Here is a 17,488-nt window from a genome sequence, read left to right as displayed (position 1 = left end):
TTGAAGAATGCCTCCGGTGCTTCGAGGCTTGGCTTCGACCAACGAGTGTAAATCAGAACGCCACGACGCTATATGGTCATAGCACTCGTCGGTCTGCCCTAGATTGGTATCATTCACAACATGCATGATCGCGCTCCATCCGTTCGAGCCCGCTTTGAATGGCATACGAGCAGCCTCATCGAACAAGCTTCGGATCCTCATTAATGTGGTGAGGTAACCTTACAGCATACCCGAGCTTGGTTGACAGCAGCCAGCAAAGGCAGACTTCCTGTCTGACCCAGCACAGAGAGCGGCGCCCAATGATGCCCTCTGAAGTCGACCCGGGTCCATCGCCAACAAAGTTGATAACGAATCACTAGTCAGATGTAGAGACTGCGCGACATTCCCTTCAGGCTTGGTGCTATCGGCAAAGAAGCCGCAGAATCGAGGGCCTAGATGTCATCTGAATGGGATAATTTCTTACACACCGCTGAGAATGCGCAGAAAAAGTCCTTGTGTGGCAGGTGCTCCTCCGTACCACGGCGCAGCACAGACACCAAAGACACGCAGTTCAAATGACCGGAAACTGCGGAATCCGAGGCGCGATTCCCATAGATTCCACGACCCTCTCTCTTTCTTTCATCTTGTTCTTGGTCTCATTCTGATATTGATTCCTAGGTTGAGTTCTCTCCAACTCGACGCCATCAAGCAATCCCTGTGTACGCTTCCGTACGATATGGGCACGAATGCAAAGTTCGCCGATGGGCGTTATGCCCTTTGGTACCCGGAATATTGATTATATGTCGCCTGTTCATGTGCTTGTCTTGTTTCACCTCGAAAATGCCTTTGACAAAATCCCGAACCAGTGCCTCGGAGGCGGATGGCAGCAACCGACCGCCGCCGCTTCGGACAGCTCAAACAGATGACCTCAATCACTTCACGCATACGCAGGCGGGCGAGGATCTGAGTCTGGAGGAGCAGACTGCTGTCTTGCAAGCGATGACCCTGGAGTCACCTCCTGGGGTCCAGTCGCCGCCCGTCGTATCTCAGCCATCTCCCAGTATAGTGCAATCACCGGCCAGCATTTCGACGGAGTTTAGCTACCATAGTACTGCGCCGACATCAACGCCAGCGACACCTATGACGCCTCTCTCTCCCACAATCTCAAACCCTTCTCCTTCGCAGTCCAAATTCGTATCAGCTTTGCAGGATGTCAGGCATTTTGCGGGAGGGTTAATCGGCCACCCATATGAATCTACCAAGCACTACTCGATTCTTCGGCATTCATTTGGCATAGTCTACTACTCTGGTCCATCCACGAATCTTGCAATCACAATCTTCTCGGACCGGGAGCTGCCTCCAGACCGGACTCTATGGTTGCAGCGGAGAGGATTCTCGGGTAAGACCGGTCTAAAACTTGGAGGTCTTCTCGGTGCTAGGAGCACCTGGATTGATGTAACCCCGTCCGTGAAGGCTGCGGCTGAGCAGGTGAATTCTAATGACGAGCGCGCGTGGCAGAGGGATATCAAGAAGTTCTTGAAGAAGGCTCCGAAAGAGCTTCGATCTCATCGCCCACGCGAGACTGATATACTTCGGATCCCTTGCGATGCCGAGGACGGCTACTTGAGGGTGGTCCTGTGCACGGAAGGCGGGAAACGTACCCTATGCGGTAGTCCAATCTTCCGACTGGCGTCATCCTCTACAGACTCTAGTGTGGTCAGGGGTTCGTCGCTCAAAACGATGCCACTAGAAGCGGGCATCAAGCTTGCGGCCACTGTCGGAAGACAATTCGTGACGGCTACGACCGGTCCGTATGTCAACACGGCACGCGAGGCAGTCACAAATCAGATAACTTCGGTCTATCAACCAAGTGCGGTAGCACAGCAAGCCATGACTACCGCCTATGATCAAAGCGGAGTCCAAGACCGCTTGGACAACATGAACGAAGAGTACGATATAGCTCGGGACGGCTCTTACAACCGCTTCGAAATGGAAGAGTATGATGCTCTTGCTCGACCCGCTGTTATCGGACCCGCGTCTGGGCCTGTAACGCCGTTTCCTGTACGATTCCATGGGAAAGTCGTCGCTGGCACCGGCAGAAGCAGGGCGTTGTTGAATCTGCCCACAGCGAACCTGACGGGTGTCCCTGAGGAAGTTCTGATGAGATACAAAGGAGTCTACTTCGGCTGGGCAGCGGTAAGTCTGCCAAAGAAGCTTGCTCTTGAGAAAAGCATAACAGACGAATGGCGCCAAGCCATTATCACAATTGCCCCGGATCCGGATAGAAGAAGAACAGTCATCCACAAGAACAACGCGCGAGTTTACCTGATTCATGAGTTTGGTTCCGTTGATTTCGTGGATGCTAAGCTGTCTGTGATGATGATGGGCTATTTACGAGCGATCCAAGAGCCACAGCTCGATGAGGAGCCGGATAAGGAAGCGGAGTTGTTCGACTTCTACAAGGATATTAGCATCACGAACGCAACTCTGGCCCGAACGGCATGGTCTGTAGCAGAGACATTGGAGCGTGAGAAATCGAAGGCATCAAGCCGGTCGGTCTCAGAACGCTATGTCGACTTCAGGCAGAATACGCAAAGGCAGATCGATCGAGTTCCCGTGCATCTACTGGGCGTACGGACGGAAGGAGCGGCCTTGAAGGACAGGTTAATCGGACAAGGCGGAGTGTGGATTCCAAGATCAGCCATAACTCATGCGGCTACGTCCTGATCGTTTCAGTGCAGAGATGAGGGGATAGAACAGCCGAAGGGATACACCAGACAGGTTCTCCCAGACCGCCAAACAGGATCACACTACCATGACCCCATATCATTTGCTGGAGCTTCTCGCAACAAAGAAACCCAGCATTTGAAGAACCACCTTGTACAGAATCAGCCTGATTCCAGTCGCATGCGCTAAGTCAATCGTCCACCTTGAAGCTTTCAAAACAGCGCTGGCTCGAGGGACGGCCGCCTTGTCATATGCTGACACCGCTTCGTCTAGGGTTGAAGCGTCCTTCAATGCCTTGGCAAGATCCCACGCGTCCATGAGTGCCAGATTCGCCCCAGCGCCCGCAAAAGGGCTGACGGCATGATTTGCGTCTCCGGTATAGACGACAGGCCCGTCTGTTGAGATCGAGTGCGGGAACGGCTTCCGATCCATGGCATTGAACAGCATGACCGTGCTCGGATCTGTTGCAGAGACCAAATTCTTGACCACCGGAGCGAAGTACGCTGCCAGATCTAGGGATTCTTGCATCAATAAGTCAAGCCGTTCCTTTGGGATGGGGTATCGAAGGGACTCCTTCTTTTCAGGACTGCGGCGACTCAAGCTCCACAACGCCGATGTATCGTCCACAGGCGATAGGAAGCATCCGACACCATCTTTTGCCCCAACAACTACTCCCCAGTCACGGTTGACTGGTCTTGGTACTGCCTCCGGGCTAGCATATTTAGCTATCCCGGACCAGCAATAGACACCGGTGTAGTCCAGGTCATGCTTCGGTCTCAAGAGGAATCCTAACTTGCTGCGCGATCCATCGGCAGCTATTAAAATGTCGCCGCGAACGACCGAGCCGTCACTGAGGTAGACATTAACGCCGCCATACTTACTCAATTCGACATTCATAACGGCAGTTCCCCAATGTATTTCAGCCCCCGAATCCGCGGCGGCCTGAGCGAGAATCTTCTGCAGAGCGTTTCGACGGATTCTCATGCCAACTAGGCGTTTCGGCCCAAATGGTGCAGTTGCCAAGCGGAGAAACGGGCGAAAGTCAGGACTCCAGACATTGAATCTGCCGCGTTCTGCTGCCATGTCTTTCGCGTTCACGCTCAGATTCTTGACTTTTTCATACAGACCCAAGCCATCCAACACCTGAATGCCACCAGCGTTATGATCAGTTCTTAGGGATAGGGTGTATCCTTCCCGGCCAATGCGCTCCTCAAAGCTATCACGCTCGAAGATAACGACCTTGGGGTTTGCCGCGGAGGTCGACGAGCCAGGGAACTGCCGTGCCAATGCAAGAGCGAAGGTCAGTCCAGCTATGCCGGCTCCCGCGACGATGATTGTTTTGCCGTTGAGGTGATGGGAGCGCCCTTCTGAGGATGGAGGGTCCATGAGTGCGTTCTGTTCTCGAAGGGTAAAATGGCTTGGTTGTTAGTTCTTGTCCCGCTGTTTTCCTACCTGCTTGACTGTTTGGACATCATGTTGAACATCAGCTGAAACGACTCGGTAGTCCCTAGGTAGCCGCTGATAAGGAGAAATGTAAGTGTTCTCGCTAGGCAGAAGCATTTCATCGGTATCCGGTCTCGTATTGACTTTGCGATTGGAAGCGACCTTCACTTATTGTGTAAATCAAGTACCTCGTACCGCACGAGCCGGATACCCATGCCCTGTGAGAATCCGAATACGGACATTGGAAATGACATCATCCAACCCAGTCCCGGCCGACCTGCCTTCTACCGTACGCCGCACACTGCCACGTGACTGCTTGTTGCTGCTTTCCCCAGATTCGACGATACGATGGGCCTTCATTCATCTGCCCCTCACTTCGGGACTTCCTGATCGGGTATTCCGTTGCCGCACACCCACCACGAACATGTGGAGAGCGGAGGACTCACTTTCGCCTTCTGAACGAATAGAAGCATCGACGGCAAACCTGAGAATCCTGCGCGGCTTTCGACGGGGCTGCGTTGCCTGCAACTCAGGTGGAGCGTCCACATTACGGCATGACGAACTGCTGAGCTTGCATTATGGGGTACACCACAGCACGTACATAGTAGCCCGTCGACATGACTGCGCGACTCTCACTTCCCCTCTTTTGACCTCCCTCCGATATATATCCTTTGTGCGCCCCAAACCGTTCTTACACTGATTCAGGGAAAACAGAGAGAACGATAAACTGTACGAATAGTTGCCTCACTTGGTCCCCTTCCTCCTCGCTATCCCTTGACGCATCTCGACCAGACGGCATGACGGACAAGATGAACGCCGTGCGGTTCCACGGCAACCGCGACATCCGGCTCGATCAGATCCCCATCCCGACCGTCAAACCGGGCCACGTCAAACTGGCGCCCAAGTTCTGCGGCATCTGCGGCTCCGATCTGCACGAATACCTGGGCGGGCCGAACATCATCCCCTCGAAAGACCCCCATCCTATCACGGGCGAGACCATCCCCCTCACGCTGGGCCACGAGTTCTCCGGCGTGGTCGAGGAGGTGGGCGAGGGCGTGACCACGGTCAAGGCCGGCGATCGCGTGTGCGTGCAGCCCATCATCTACGACGGCAGCTGTCGGGCGTGCAAGCGCGGGCTCGTCAACTGCTGCGACCAGAACGGGTTCGTGGGCCTCAGCGGCTGGGGCGGCGGGCTGTGCGAACACATTGTCGTGCCGGAGTCGTGCGTCAAGCCGCTGCCGGACAACATCTCGCTCGAGGTGGGCGCGTTGATCGAGCCGCTCGCCGTGGGCTGGCACGCCGTCGACATCTCGCCGTACAAGGAGGGCGACTCGGCGCTCGTCCTGGGTGGCGGGCCCATTGGCCTGGCCGTCGTGCAGGTGCTGGTGGGCAAGAAATGCAAGAACATCATCGTCAGCGAAGTCTCGGGCCGGCGGCGGGAGTTCGCCACGAAATTCGGCGCCCACCACGTCATTGACCCGACCCAGGTCGACGTGGTCGCCGAGGTGGAGAAGTTGACGGGCGGCGAGGGCGCGGACGTGGGCTTCGACGCCGCGGGCGTGCAACCGGCGGTCGACACGGCGTTTCGCGCCATCAAGGCACGAGGCACACTGGTCAACATTGCCGTGTGGGAGAAGAGGGCCACGCTGGCCATGAATGATATCGTCTTTAGAGAGAGGGCATACATGGGCATGTGAGTTAGCCGCGCATGACACTCCAGAGGACGCCTTTCTTTGTTATCTCGCTTGCTTGCTTGCTCTGTTGCTGGCTGGCTGACGCTGACTGATCGCGCGACCCACAGAGCAACGTACTCGCTCGGCGACTTTGAAGCCGTCATCAAGGCCATTTCAACCGGTACGTGGTCCGCGATGCTGGGCGATGCTGTGCTTGCTCGCGCTCTTGGAGATACTAACATCAGCGTGACCCCACAGGCGCCATGAAACCCGAAGGCATGATCACCAAGAAAATCAAGCTCGACAAGGTCGCCGAGGAGGGGTTCAAGGCTCTCATTGAGGACAAGGAGAATCAGGTCAAGATCCTGGTGGATGTCGGGGCGGGGATATAAGACTTGATACTGGAGTGTCATAGTATGATATGATGATGTCGTGAGATCGTGGGATCGTAATGTTCCACTATCATATACTATACCACGCCACGCCCATGCTATAAGATGATAGACGTGATGTGATGTGATGTGATGTGATTATAGCATGCATGCATGTATACGTGCGTACCATGTATACCGTGTCCTCGTACTTTCGCGTGTACCTGGTGTACCTAGTAGCTTGTAAGAGAACCTGAAGGAACAGAGTGGCCAGTAGTGTAGTGTAATGCTGATGGAAAGGAGGACGGTGCTTACTTACCTACCTACCTACCTACCTACCTACCTACCTACCTACCTACCTACCTACCTACCTACCTACCTACCTACCTACCTACTTGGGTAGTTTGTATATATGTGTAGCATATTTAGGGTACAGTACCGTAGAATGAGTTACGCCCACGGCCACGGCCATGCTACACCAACAACGACACTGATATCGCCATTCCTTCACCTCGTCAAACCAACACATAGCTTATGTTTGATATGTGTACTGTCCGGAGGGGACACGACTGGCAGTCCTGCCGTCGGGGATCTGATGCGAATGGAAAACGTATATATATATGTAGATGTGTGTATATAAAAGTATGATATCTATATATCACCAGACCATACCTCTAAAGACCATACTACACTACCCTACATTTCCCGCTGTCCCTTTTCTGTCCTTTCTGCCTCGCCACGACTGTAATTCAAGCACAAACTACGCATTACTGGGATACAGCACACGATCCAGCGTATGATACTCCTCCTTCAATGTCCTCGGCGCGGTGAAGCGCATCAACATACCCGCACTACCTGCCTTGTCGTTGGTGCCACTGCCCCGCGCCCCGCCAAAGGACTGCTGCCCAATGACGGCGCCGGTGGTTTTGCAATTGGTGTAAAAGTTGCCGGCTGCGTAGCGCAGAGTGTCCTCGGCCTGGCGGATCGCACGGCTGTCCGTGGCGAAGATGGCGCCCGTCAGCGCGAACCCGCCCCCTTGCTGATCGATCTTGGAGAGCAGCGGCTCGAAGTCCTCGTCCGGATAGACGTACGCGACCAGCACGGGGCCGAACAGCTCGCGGTCGAAGAGCGGGTGATCTACCTTTTTGGCAGAGTAGATGGTCGGGGCGATGTAGAGGCCCTGGCTTGAATCGTAGGTGCCGCCGACGATCAGGTCGAGCTGGGCATCCTTGTTGGCCGCGTCGATGGCGCTGGTGATCTTGTCAAAGGCCGTGCGGTTGATCACGGGACCCGTGAAGCTTTCAAAGTCCTCAGGCGGGCCGACCTTGACGGCAGCCAGCTCGTGCTTGATCTGAGAGAAAAACTCGGAGGCGCGGCTTTGGGGGATGTAGATTCGTGAGCAGGCCGAGCACTTCTGGCCGGCGTACTCAAAGGACGCGCGGATCGTGTGCTTGACGGCGTTGGGGATGTCGGCGGATTGATGGATCAGGTGGAAGTTCTTCCCGGACGTTTCGGCGACGAGGCGCGGAAAGTCACGATACTTCTTTTGCCGCACGCCGTCGGCAACGGAGCCGTAAAGGCTGCGGAACACGTCTGAGGAGCCTGTGAAATTGATGGCCGATAGCGCCGGGTGCGCAAGTGCCACTTTGGTGACCAGCTCGGCGTCTCCGCCGATGAATTGGATGACGTTGGCAGGAAGGCCTGCCTCGCGCAGAATCTTGTACACCAAGTAGCTTGAGTAGATGTTGGACGGGGACGGTTTCCAGAGGACGACGTTCCCGAGCAAGGCCGGCCCTGAGATCAGGTTGCCACCGATCGCGGTGAAGTTGAAGGGCGAAATGGCGTAGACGAAGCCTTCTAGTGGACGCCAATCGGTCCGGCTGTGGATTGAATCGTGAGTGATTATCCCGTCAATGCCAAAATACGACGCTTGACACAACTCACCCTGCTTGTCCGCGCTCGTTCAAGGTAGGTTGCCTGGAATAGATCTCTTCCGCGTAGGAGACATTGAAGCGGAAAAAGTCTGCTAGCTCTGCGGCGGCGTCAATCTCAGCCTGCCATGCGTTCTTGCCCTGGCCGAGCATGGTCGCTGCCATGATCTCGAATCTGTACTTTCGGGATACAAGTTCGGCTGCTCGCAAAAAGATGGCTGCTCGATCCACAAACGGCATGTCTTGCCATGTCTTTTTGGCCTTCAGGGCAGCCTCGATCGCGGCTGAGACGTCGGATTCCGTTGCAGGGGTATATTTTGCGAAGACGGACGAATGTTCGGACGGCATGTATGTCTCTATACCAGCCTGGCTTGGCTGGGCTGTGACTTCCTCTCCATTTCGTATCGTCGGCACTTGGACCGGGAGTCTCGGTCGCAGCTCCTTCAGTGCAGCGATAATCTTCTCTCGTTCTGCCGACGATGGGGCATACTGTAACTAGATGGACGTCAGCCGACTGATGCCACGATTGGAACATCTTACTCTTACGTTGGGCTCGTTGAAGGGCTTCGGAGTCTTGTAATTTCCCGCCGTTGAAAGCCGCCTCCTTGCTGTCTTTGACCTTTGCGACCATATACTGAGGCTGCTAGGTCGCGATGCTACTCGGGCACAGAATCTGCTGGTATGAAAGGCGGCAGGCGCTGTCATTGTGCTGGGCAGTGGTCGTGAAGGGAGGAAGAATACGCGCCGAGTAATGCGCAGTTCGGTCCTGAAGCGGCTGTCGGATATTTATGGCAAACGCTCGCGGTACAATGAAGAAGTCGTCCATTTTCTCTGGAGAGCCGCCCGTTTCAATGCGAGAGCCCATCGTCTCCGGCGAAGGTGTGACACGGGCTTGGTGCCCGACTGCTCCTACAGCATCGGAGATTACCGTTGAGCGCAACAGTCAGATCCAGGTGCCCCATTGAATCTCATCCTTTACGGGTTCTCTTCCGTTGCGATGAGCGAGCTGCGGAGCGAAAGCTGCGGTGAGCAAGACGGTACCGGCTCGTGGGATGCATGTGGTCTCGGTGTGAACGGCCTCACGATAAGCATCGTCGGATGGGCTGCCGTAGCGCAGGCAGTTTTACCACGACGCAGATCAGCGTCGGGTATCGAAGGCGAGCCGATGCTCCACTCGAGAAGCTGGCTGTCTGTACTTGCCTGATCAGGCCTGATGTGATCATACCAGCAGCTGGAGTAGTGAGGCTTCTCTAGAGTACAGAGTAACTACAGTACGAGGGCAAAGTGCAAAGCTGCCTTGATTGTCAGCCCACCAAAATTGATCCGTGATTAGCTCCGTTTGCTGCCTCTGTAGCGGCGTTGATGCCTATTGTGGATGATTGGCACCCACCTGATAGTTGGCGTTGGCTACCGTTGCTTACATACACAATTTCACCAACGCCAAAGGTGCTGCCAGACTGTCTTCAAGTCCAGAGCTTGAAGTGTACCTCTCGCATTTTACCCAGGCACGAAAGGGCGGCCGCGCACTTATCACTGCAAGGCCAATTTGTGGACGTTAAAATCTCGGTTCAATTGATTTCTGGCTCTCATTCTCGATCTCTGCTTTTTCCCCTTCGAAGAAGCCATTACAGATTACGCTGGAGCCCAGTCGGTACCGCAATGTGAAATCTATCGCTTACGGTGTCAGGCACCAGCTATGGTTGTACTCTTCTGGGCCACTTACTATCACGCGTATAGTTCTACTGTGTATTTCGCCATTCTCAGGGGCTCTATTGAACCGGTGCCCTGGGAAGATGTGATGCGAACATTCTGCGCTCTGCCGCACATTCTAGCACTGCCGCTCTATCACCATCGACCTGATTGCAAAGAGATTCTGGCAGAAGACTAACTCTTTCGCGGGGTATTCTGTGCTGACCGATCCAGTCATTTTGATTTATGGGGATTTGTGGGAAAACATGGGAATCTGAGAGTCAAACTTCACGATTCAAACAGTGTATGATTCATGACGGCACCACCCACAGCGTCTTGACCCAATTGTCATCCCAGATCATCCAGCCTGCACCTGATCCTCGATGTATAACACGGCCTGCCCAGTTACCACAACTGTAAATAGGTCATGAATCTCCTCCATCGGCTCATCCTGTAATAGGCGTCGAGCTGGTTGATATCTTCAACGCTCAAAGGTCTCCGCCCAGTCTTGCAGTCGGCAAACTTGGGATCACGCCACGGTGTCCGCAGAATAAGCTTGTATGCGATGGTGAATCCCACGATCACCAGGACACCGATCATATACTGGAAAAAGTTTTCCGCGGTGAATCCGGCATCACCCTGTGTGAAAAAGGACGGTTAGCATTGCTTGATTGCCCGTCCCGCAATATCTCATGCGGCGCCTGGCTAAGCGGCGGATATTTGAGAAGGGGACTAATTACTTACGATTGGATTGATACCAGCGGCAAGGCAGCACACAAGCAGAAAGAGCGATATCAGCATGAGCCAGGCCGGTGCCAGTGGCCACAGAGACGATTTCCACGCATACACCTCGGTGAAGAGAGGGTCGTTCTGCGCCTTGAGCGCACAGTGAAACCGCCAGTTGGTAAAGGAAATGATGATCCAGTTGGAAAAGAACGAGGCACTCGTCAAGGATACCAGCCAGTTTAAGGCAGTCAGACCGCCAGCTGTCGAGCCATACAATCAGTAACTTGTACCCGTCGCATCAGGAAGGAAATCAATCACTCACAGCTCAATTGAATATAGCCCAAGAATGTGGCCGTGAGGCAGGTGATCAGCAGAGCCAACCTTGGACGACCCTTGGAGTCCACTCGGGCCAGACGTTCCGGGACCAGTCTCTGGTGTGCCATGGTTCTGAGGATCCGCGAGGAAAGATAAACGCTCTCGGCAGCAATGGCAAGAACACCGCACATCATGCCGGCGTTGAGCAGGGAGGCGATTCCCGGAATGCCTGAATCTTGGATCGCGATCACGAAGGGTGAGGCCGCGACGCCAGATCCGCCGAGGAGTCGATCATCGTTGGATGGCACCAGGATCGTGATGAAGATGATGCTGACCATATAGATAAAATTGACTCGGAATGGCACCAGTTTTGTTGCATGTGCCATTGAGTATCGTGGATTCTTGGCCTCGCCACCGATGATGCCAATGAAGACCTGGTCACCGACCGCCCATGTCGCGAGCAAGGCAGCGTTGGCGAAGCCCTGCAATGTCAGCACAGACCAAAGCACGATTTGACGACCTCACTTACCGAAAAGCCGTTTAAAAACGCGGGGTGTTCAGTCCATGTCTCTCCGTGGTGGACAGAGCCGTTGGGCCCGGCCCCGAGTGTGAGGGCCAGAGACAGCGTGATGATCAGAAGGAAGAGAAAGATCTTGATGAGTGATGTGATGTATTCGAACCAGGCAAAGACAGTGTTCGGCAGGAGGAAGATGACCATGCACGCGACGAGGAAGATGGTGACTGAGAAAAAGGTTAGCTTGGTAGGAGCACGTGTTGTGGCAGTTCTTACTCGTCGCCGCCTGAGGAAAAGAACCTTCGGCCCAGTATTGAACCAAGACGTTGAAGAAGCCAGCCTCTGCAGCAACGATGGCGGTCCAACCTAACCACTCCGCGAAACCCGCTCCGAAGGCGAGGGCAGGGTCAACCCATCGATCCGCGTAGTTGATGTAGTTTCCAGAGACCGGGAAGGCTATGGTCATCTCAGACAAGGATTGCAGCACAGCCCACACGCAGCTGCAAACCATCAGGTATGCCACGACCATGTTGCCAGGACCACCCGTAGCCAAAGCCTTGCCCGTGGCAATGAAGAGACCGCTACCGATGTTGGAGCCGAGAGAGATGATCTACACAACAGAGCATCAGTATACAATGACAGGCTGCGCTGGAGGGGTATGCACATACGTGGACCTGACGAGGCGTGAAGGAACGAGGAAACTGCCCGTTTCGATTGTCGTCGAGATCGGTCATGGTTGCGTCGCCAATACTCAGCACTGGCTGTAGAGTATCACCCTCTTTGGACATCATCTTCTCGTCGAAGTGTTCGGTCTCAGGCATCGCTGTATTGTTCATGGTGACAGCGATGAGTATGGGGGAACCGAGTATGCGGGATGTAGCGAGAATTGGGCTTTTGGGCGTTGCAGAGGCGAGGCTTGCTGATACACGGCCCTGAGCTTGGGAGAATTGTGGAGAATTAAGGGTGTCAACTCCATCCTTTATACTGCTGAGGTTGCTATCGGCTTGCAGGGGAGGAGTTCCAGATCAGACCAAGATAGATGATCTATCAGAGCGAGGGCTATAGCCCTGTCGCTGAAGGTGCATCAGGTCGTGTTCGAGGCTCGGCAGTGGCTGTCAGATCAGGCGTGGCGACAAGCGAGGACATCCTGATAGAGGACCGGCTGGGTATCCGGTGGTTGTGGCTCGGTCAATAAGTGTCGAGGACCTTTTCGGCACTTGGTGTATACGAGTCCAGTGCTCAACCCGTGATGTGTGTGATATGCATCGGATCTCCGGACTAGGGTTGCTCGGAGTGGTATTATCTGCCCTTGAAGGCTCGATCGCCAACAAAACCCTGTAGAAGACGGAGATGATGAGGAACAGAGGCGCTGCAGAGGGCAGGATACGACACTGGGACATAGCCCCTGCCCTACTATCGTCACCTAGTACTGCAGGCTTATCGTGTCGACACAGGCCGGTCTTAAAGTGGGCCCGCTTGACCGGCCCAAGAATCTGGCCTCTCGGCTTCTTATCAGCCATTGCCCACCATCACACTCCCGTCAAGATGTGGCAGACACTCCGAGAGAAACCGGAATGCTGTCTCGCACGACGCCATGGAGCCCAAGGTTGCCGATAGCCACAGCAATTCCAGAAAACGTGCCTCGAAAGCGTGAGTGCTGGTCCCGCCTCAATAGCCCCGAATATTGCTGAAAGGCCGACTCGCTCAAAGCTGCCGTCGGTGCCGCCGACAGAAGATCAGATGCACAGGATCTCGTCCTTGCGATCCGTGTACTAAGAGAAAATTGACGTGTCACTTCGATGACGACGCGCAGAAGATTCTTGTCACGCGAGGGTACGACCACCTGTACTCGTCCGGTTCTCACACTGACAACAAGCAGCTACATTCGCGGCCTCGAGAGAAGAGTGGCATCGTTCGAGCAGCACGGCGAACACTCCACAGCCCCTCAGGGTTTCACCAGTGGACATCTCGACCAGAGTACGGATCTGGAACTTGGTAGGTTCTGGTGATCATGCTCTCTACCTAATTATAATGACCGTTCTTAGATGGACACGACGACGACAACTACATTCACGTTGACGTTGACGTAGACGAAGAAGACGAAGGCAGCGTAGCGGATCCACAAGAAGCCGTCCCTCCCCAGCCAGAGACATCGAATCGGGGGTCGTCACCAAGACAGCGAGCATCCAATTCTCTTCGAAGCTCCCCAGGCCCGGTACTCATGAATCCGCTGGCACATGGCTTCACCAGCTACTTTGCAGACGCCAGCGGCAGACCCAGTAAGTTCTAGTGTTTGTTTCCTGGCGTACAGTCATTGAGATACCCCGTCTAGTCTACCTAGGAACGTCTTCCAACTGGTCCTTTGGACGAAGAGTTCTCGCCATGGCTCATGAGAAAGTCATGCGTGCACCTCTGCCCCCCGAGAACCTGTTGTTCCAAGGAGAGTCATACGACTTGGGGTGGGATGGGGCGAGGAATTTCCCGCCTGCGCAGCAACCTGAACCTCCCGCTCTTCCGTCCGCGGATTTTGCAACATACCTCATCAGCGCCGTCAAGTTCCACTGCGGCCAGCTCTTCCATCTCTTCGAGGAGGAAGTGTTCATGCAACAGCTATCTGCCTTCCAGGAGAACCCGGCGCAAGTACACCAGAAGCCTAGTCTTTGGTACATCCACTACCTGCTCATCCTCGCCTTCGGCAAAGCATTTGTGGCCCAGAGCAGCAAAGGCCGCAAGCCACCTGGCGCCGAGTTCTTTGTCCACGCCATGACCCTTATGCCAGAATTTGCCTTTTATAATGCCGACCCTATCGAGGCAATACAGGTGCTGTGCTGCGCCGCTCTCTATCTACATTGCCTCGATTTCCGCGCCGCTGCCTATCGCATGGTAAGATCTCCCTTTGCCGTCGACGTCGTCTTCAATTAACGCTTTCCAGATCGGCCAAGCTCTCCGCATGGCTTTGGAGCATGGCATGCATACCGAGATGGGCAGTCAACAAGTCGACCAAGTCCTAGCACAGCGATGTCGCAAGGTGTGGTGGACAGTCTATGTACTCGATCGCCAGATGTCGTCCCTGATGGGAGTACCCATGGGGATTGCAGACGAGCTGATAAGCGCCGAACTGCCCACATTCACGGGTCAAGTGGAACGGTCAACCGCAATGAATATCCAAATCCAGCTATCCAGGATACTAGCTCAGATACTCAACAGTGAGTCTAAGTCTCTCAAACTGCTCCCGGAAGCGAGCCTAACGTTCCGCAGCTGTCTATGGGCCGGAAGGACGGCTGGACAAGCGATTCGTGACCGTCACAAAGGAGTCACTAAAAAGCGTAGCGAGGGTGACGGATCAATTGAACGGCTCTTTCGGAATTCTCGAAAACGGCTCCCAGACCACCATTTCACGGCTCTCTGCGTACTTGCACCTATTGTACCATCAGGTGAGCTCTACAAGATCCCAGTGCAAAGGGGGGCCAGACATGGGAGTCCTGACTCTGATTCCTAGTGCATCGTACTCACTACACGACCATTACTCTTCTCCTTTCTCCGATCTCGACTCGAGCAGTCGAACGCGAATCTGGTGGCTATGCTCAAATCAGGCAGCGTGCGCATGCTGCTGCAAATGTGCGTCGAATCGGCGCAGCAGATGCTGACGATTCTGTCGGCCTTGCAAGAACACGGTCTCCTGGGTATGTGCTGAATGCGCTCCAATCATTACTTCAGCGGCAAACTGACGTGTGGCTCCCAGTGAGCTTTCTGCCCTTTGACCTCGACGCGGCGTTCACATCGGGGATCGCCCTCTTGATGGCCGCGAAAGTCAACTCGTCCCTCGTCAAGGACCCTGCCCCCTGGTTGCAGCGCTCGTACTCGGTTTTCCAGGAGATGATCTATCGAGGCAATATGGTCGCTCAAATGACCAAATCGGAGCTAGAACAATTAGAAGGGATCCTTAACAGGGTTTCTCCAACAGGGGAGGATCAGACGGCAGGGAGAGTCCGTCGTTATTCGGGTCCACGGGTGTCTTTGGCCCGTCATGATGAGCGGGAGTTGCGGTTCTCGGGCGCTCCATCGCATTTTTCGACGCTGCCTCCCCCTCCTCCTTATATGCCTCCTTCGGAGGCCATGAGTGATGGGTTTGTCATGGACGAGCTCCAGTGGCAGGATGGGCTGTCGGCGGAGCAGCTTGTGAATTTTGCCGAGTCCATGGACCTCAGTGCCTTGGACTGGCTTTCCGTAGATACCGAGTTGTGATCAAGGGTATTCAAAAGCAATTGACGATACCATTCTTTCCAGTGATGTTTCCAATGAGCATCTATCGAAGATCGAGCCGCGGGATTGTGTGCGCATTGGAGGTAGTCTCGTCTAGCTGACCTCTCCGGTCATCTGCCAAACCCGGCAGTTTCAGCCCCTCACCCGCCCATACTATTGCATATCACTTGACTCGAGACTTGCATGGGATCACGCCCTAGAGAGAAAAAGGTCTTCCCTCCGGAGTGGTATGCCCGGCCCAGAAGACAGTTGTCCTAAAAGCCCGGACTCGAGCTGAGGGTGGATACCCTACTCTAACCCCTACCAGCCGGAGCGCGGCAGCTACTAAGTCATGGAATGCTGGTCGGAAGCGCATCCGACGTGCTTTCTATCCTTCGCGCCCTTAGAAATACGTGCAGCTAAACGATCACACAGCATGGACACACACACACACACACATGTGCGAAACGCATAAATGATAGATAGCGACGACCGGCATGGAGAAGGGAACAGCAAGATCTCATTCAACCCGCCGCATTCGACCACCAACTTCTCCGTTACTGCCACCTCCTCCATGATGTCTGTCAATCAGTCTCACCCCCCGAGGGCTCCCAACCCAGGCACCTATGTCCCCGCCGTGACATTCTTCAACCCCGACACCGATAGCCTCGACCTATCCGCCCAAGCCAAGTACTTCGCCTACCTGTCCCGCACGGGCATCACGGGCCTCGTCATCCTAGGCACCAACGCCGAAACAATGCTGCTGACGCGCGAAGAACGCCGTGCCCTGCTCCAGACGGCCCGCGCGTCCGTGCCACCGGGGTATCCCCTGATCGCGGGCGTGAGCGGCCACTCGACGGCTCAAACGCTCGAATACACCCACGACGCCCACGCCGCGGGGGCAGACTACGCCCTCGTCCTGCCGGCGGCGTACTTTGCCAAACAGACGACCGCGGCCGTAGTGAGGGGTTTCTTCCGCGACGTGGCCTCGCAGTCCCCTCTCCCGATCATTATTTACAACTTCCCCGGCGTGACGGGCGGGCTGGATCTGGATTCCGACATGATTGCCGCGATCGCGCGGGATTGTGGGAACGTCGTGGGCGTCAAGTTGACGTGCGGGTCCGTCGCGAAGATCACGCGTCTCGCGGCGGCGTTTGGCCCGGACCGGTTCGCTGTCTTCGGCGGACAGTCGGATTTCCTGCTCGGCGGGCTCGTCGCGGGGAGTGCCGGGTGCGTGGCGGCGTTTGGGAACGTGTTTCCCAGGAGTTTCAGTCGGATTTATGACCTGTGGATGGCCGGGGGGAGGGAGGAGGCCCTGAGATTGCAGAGCTTGTTGGCTGTGGCGGAGGGGGCCAGCAAGATCGGCGGCGTGGCTTGCGTCAAGTATGCCGCTGCGGTGTTTACGGCGCCGAGGGCTGGGATTGATGCTGCCGAGGCGGTGGCGTTGCTGAGGCCGCGACGGCCGTATCAGGAGGTGTCTGAGGAGGTCAAGTCGAAGGTGAGGGAAGTAATGGCTGTGATGGATGGAGAGGAGAGTCGGTCGGAGGGGGAGGCGACAGAGTGGACAAGTACGGGGACGAGTGGCAGTATGAGCGTGAGCGTGAGTACTCGCCTGTGAGAGGCAGAGGCTTCGATTGTGTGTAGAGGAGTAGAATGAATAGAATAGATCAGGCGCCGTCGCATTAGTAGAACACATCAGTCGGATCAACTTGAGCACTTCAGCATTCGTTGCGAAAAACCTACTATCTAGTTAGTAGCTGCTGTAGTGGTATCGATATTGCATCTGTACCTAGCATCCTGTACCTAGCATCCTGTACCTAGCATCCTGTACCTAGCATCCTGTACCTAGCATCCTGTACCTAGCATCCTGTACCTAGC

General features: G+C 55.1%; 7 protein-coding genes across 7 annotated transcripts; 4 read left to right on the top strand and 3 right to left on the bottom strand.

Moving 5' to 3' along the window:
- Positions 1–819: 819 nt before the first annotated feature.
- G647_07358 (uncharacterized protein) lies at positions 820–2,706 on the top strand (the record flags this gene model as incomplete). Its single annotated transcript, XM_008731674.1, has 1 exon — positions 820–2,706. One exon carries the CDS (start codon positions 820–822, stop codon positions 2,704–2,706), a length of 1,887 nt encoding a protein of 628 aa, XP_008729896.1.
- A 99-nt stretch (positions 2,707–2,805) lies between these two features.
- G647_07357 (uncharacterized protein) lies at positions 2,806–4,092 on the bottom strand (the record flags this gene model as incomplete). Its single annotated transcript, XM_008731673.1, has 1 exon — positions 2,806–4,092. The coding sequence occupies one exon, from the start codon at positions 4,090–4,092 to the stop codon at positions 2,806–2,808; it is 1,287 nt and encodes a 428-aa protein (XP_008729895.1).
- An 854-nt stretch (positions 4,093–4,946) lies between these two features.
- G647_07356 (chlorophyll synthesis pathway protein BchC) lies at positions 4,947–6,214 on the top strand (the record flags this gene model as incomplete). The annotated part of the gene is made up of 3 exons (XM_008731672.1): positions 4,947–5,842; positions 5,951–6,003; positions 6,081–6,214. The coding sequence occupies 3 exons, from the start codon at positions 4,947–4,949 to the stop codon at positions 6,212–6,214; spliced, it is 1,083 nt and encodes a 360-aa protein (XP_008729894.1).
- Positions 6,215–6,953: 739 nt separating this feature from the next.
- G647_07355 (1-pyrroline-5-carboxylate dehydrogenase) lies at positions 6,954–8,829 on the bottom strand (the record flags this gene model as incomplete). Its single annotated transcript, XM_008731671.1, has 3 exons — positions 6,954–8,073; positions 8,138–8,619; positions 8,671–8,829. The coding sequence occupies 3 exons, from the start codon at positions 8,827–8,829 to the stop codon at positions 6,954–6,956; spliced, it is 1,761 nt and encodes a 586-aa protein (XP_008729893.1).
- A 1,389-nt stretch (positions 8,830–10,218) lies between these two features.
- On the bottom strand, positions 10,219–12,204 carry G647_07354 (uncharacterized protein; the record flags this gene model as incomplete). The annotated part of the gene is made up of 6 exons (XM_008731670.1): positions 10,219–10,452; positions 10,558–10,799; positions 10,862–11,336; positions 11,384–11,595; positions 11,645–11,978; positions 12,037–12,204. 6 exons carry the CDS (start codon positions 12,202–12,204, stop codon positions 10,219–10,221), a joined length of 1,665 nt encoding a protein of 554 aa, XP_008729892.1.
- A 758-nt stretch (positions 12,205–12,962) lies between these two features.
- G647_07353 (uncharacterized protein) lies at positions 12,963–15,613 on the top strand (the record flags this gene model as incomplete). The annotated part of the gene is made up of 8 exons (XM_008731669.1): positions 12,963–13,018; positions 13,248–13,367; positions 13,478–13,647; positions 13,701–14,251; positions 14,301–14,574; positions 14,627–14,802; positions 14,868–15,051; positions 15,111–15,613. The coding sequence occupies 8 exons, from the start codon at positions 12,963–12,965 to the stop codon at positions 15,611–15,613; spliced, it is 2,034 nt and encodes a 677-aa protein (XP_008729891.1).
- A 574-nt stretch (positions 15,614–16,187) lies between these two features.
- On the top strand, positions 16,188–17,228 carry G647_07352 (uncharacterized protein; the record flags this gene model as incomplete). The annotated part of the gene is made up of 1 exon (XM_008731668.1): positions 16,188–17,228. The coding sequence occupies one exon, from the start codon at positions 16,188–16,190 to the stop codon at positions 17,226–17,228; it is 1,041 nt and encodes a 346-aa protein (XP_008729890.1).
- Between the last annotated feature and the right edge of the window lie 260 nt (positions 17,229–17,488).

Source organism: Cladophialophora carrionii (genome assembly GCF_000365165.1).
Source record: "Cladophialophora carrionii CBS 160.54 unplaced genomic scaffold supercont1.6, whole genome shotgun sequence".
NCBI lineage: Eukaryota > Fungi > Ascomycota > Eurotiomycetes > Chaetothyriales > Herpotrichiellaceae > Cladophialophora > Cladophialophora carrionii.
This window is presented reverse-complemented; position numbering and strand designations above follow the sequence as displayed.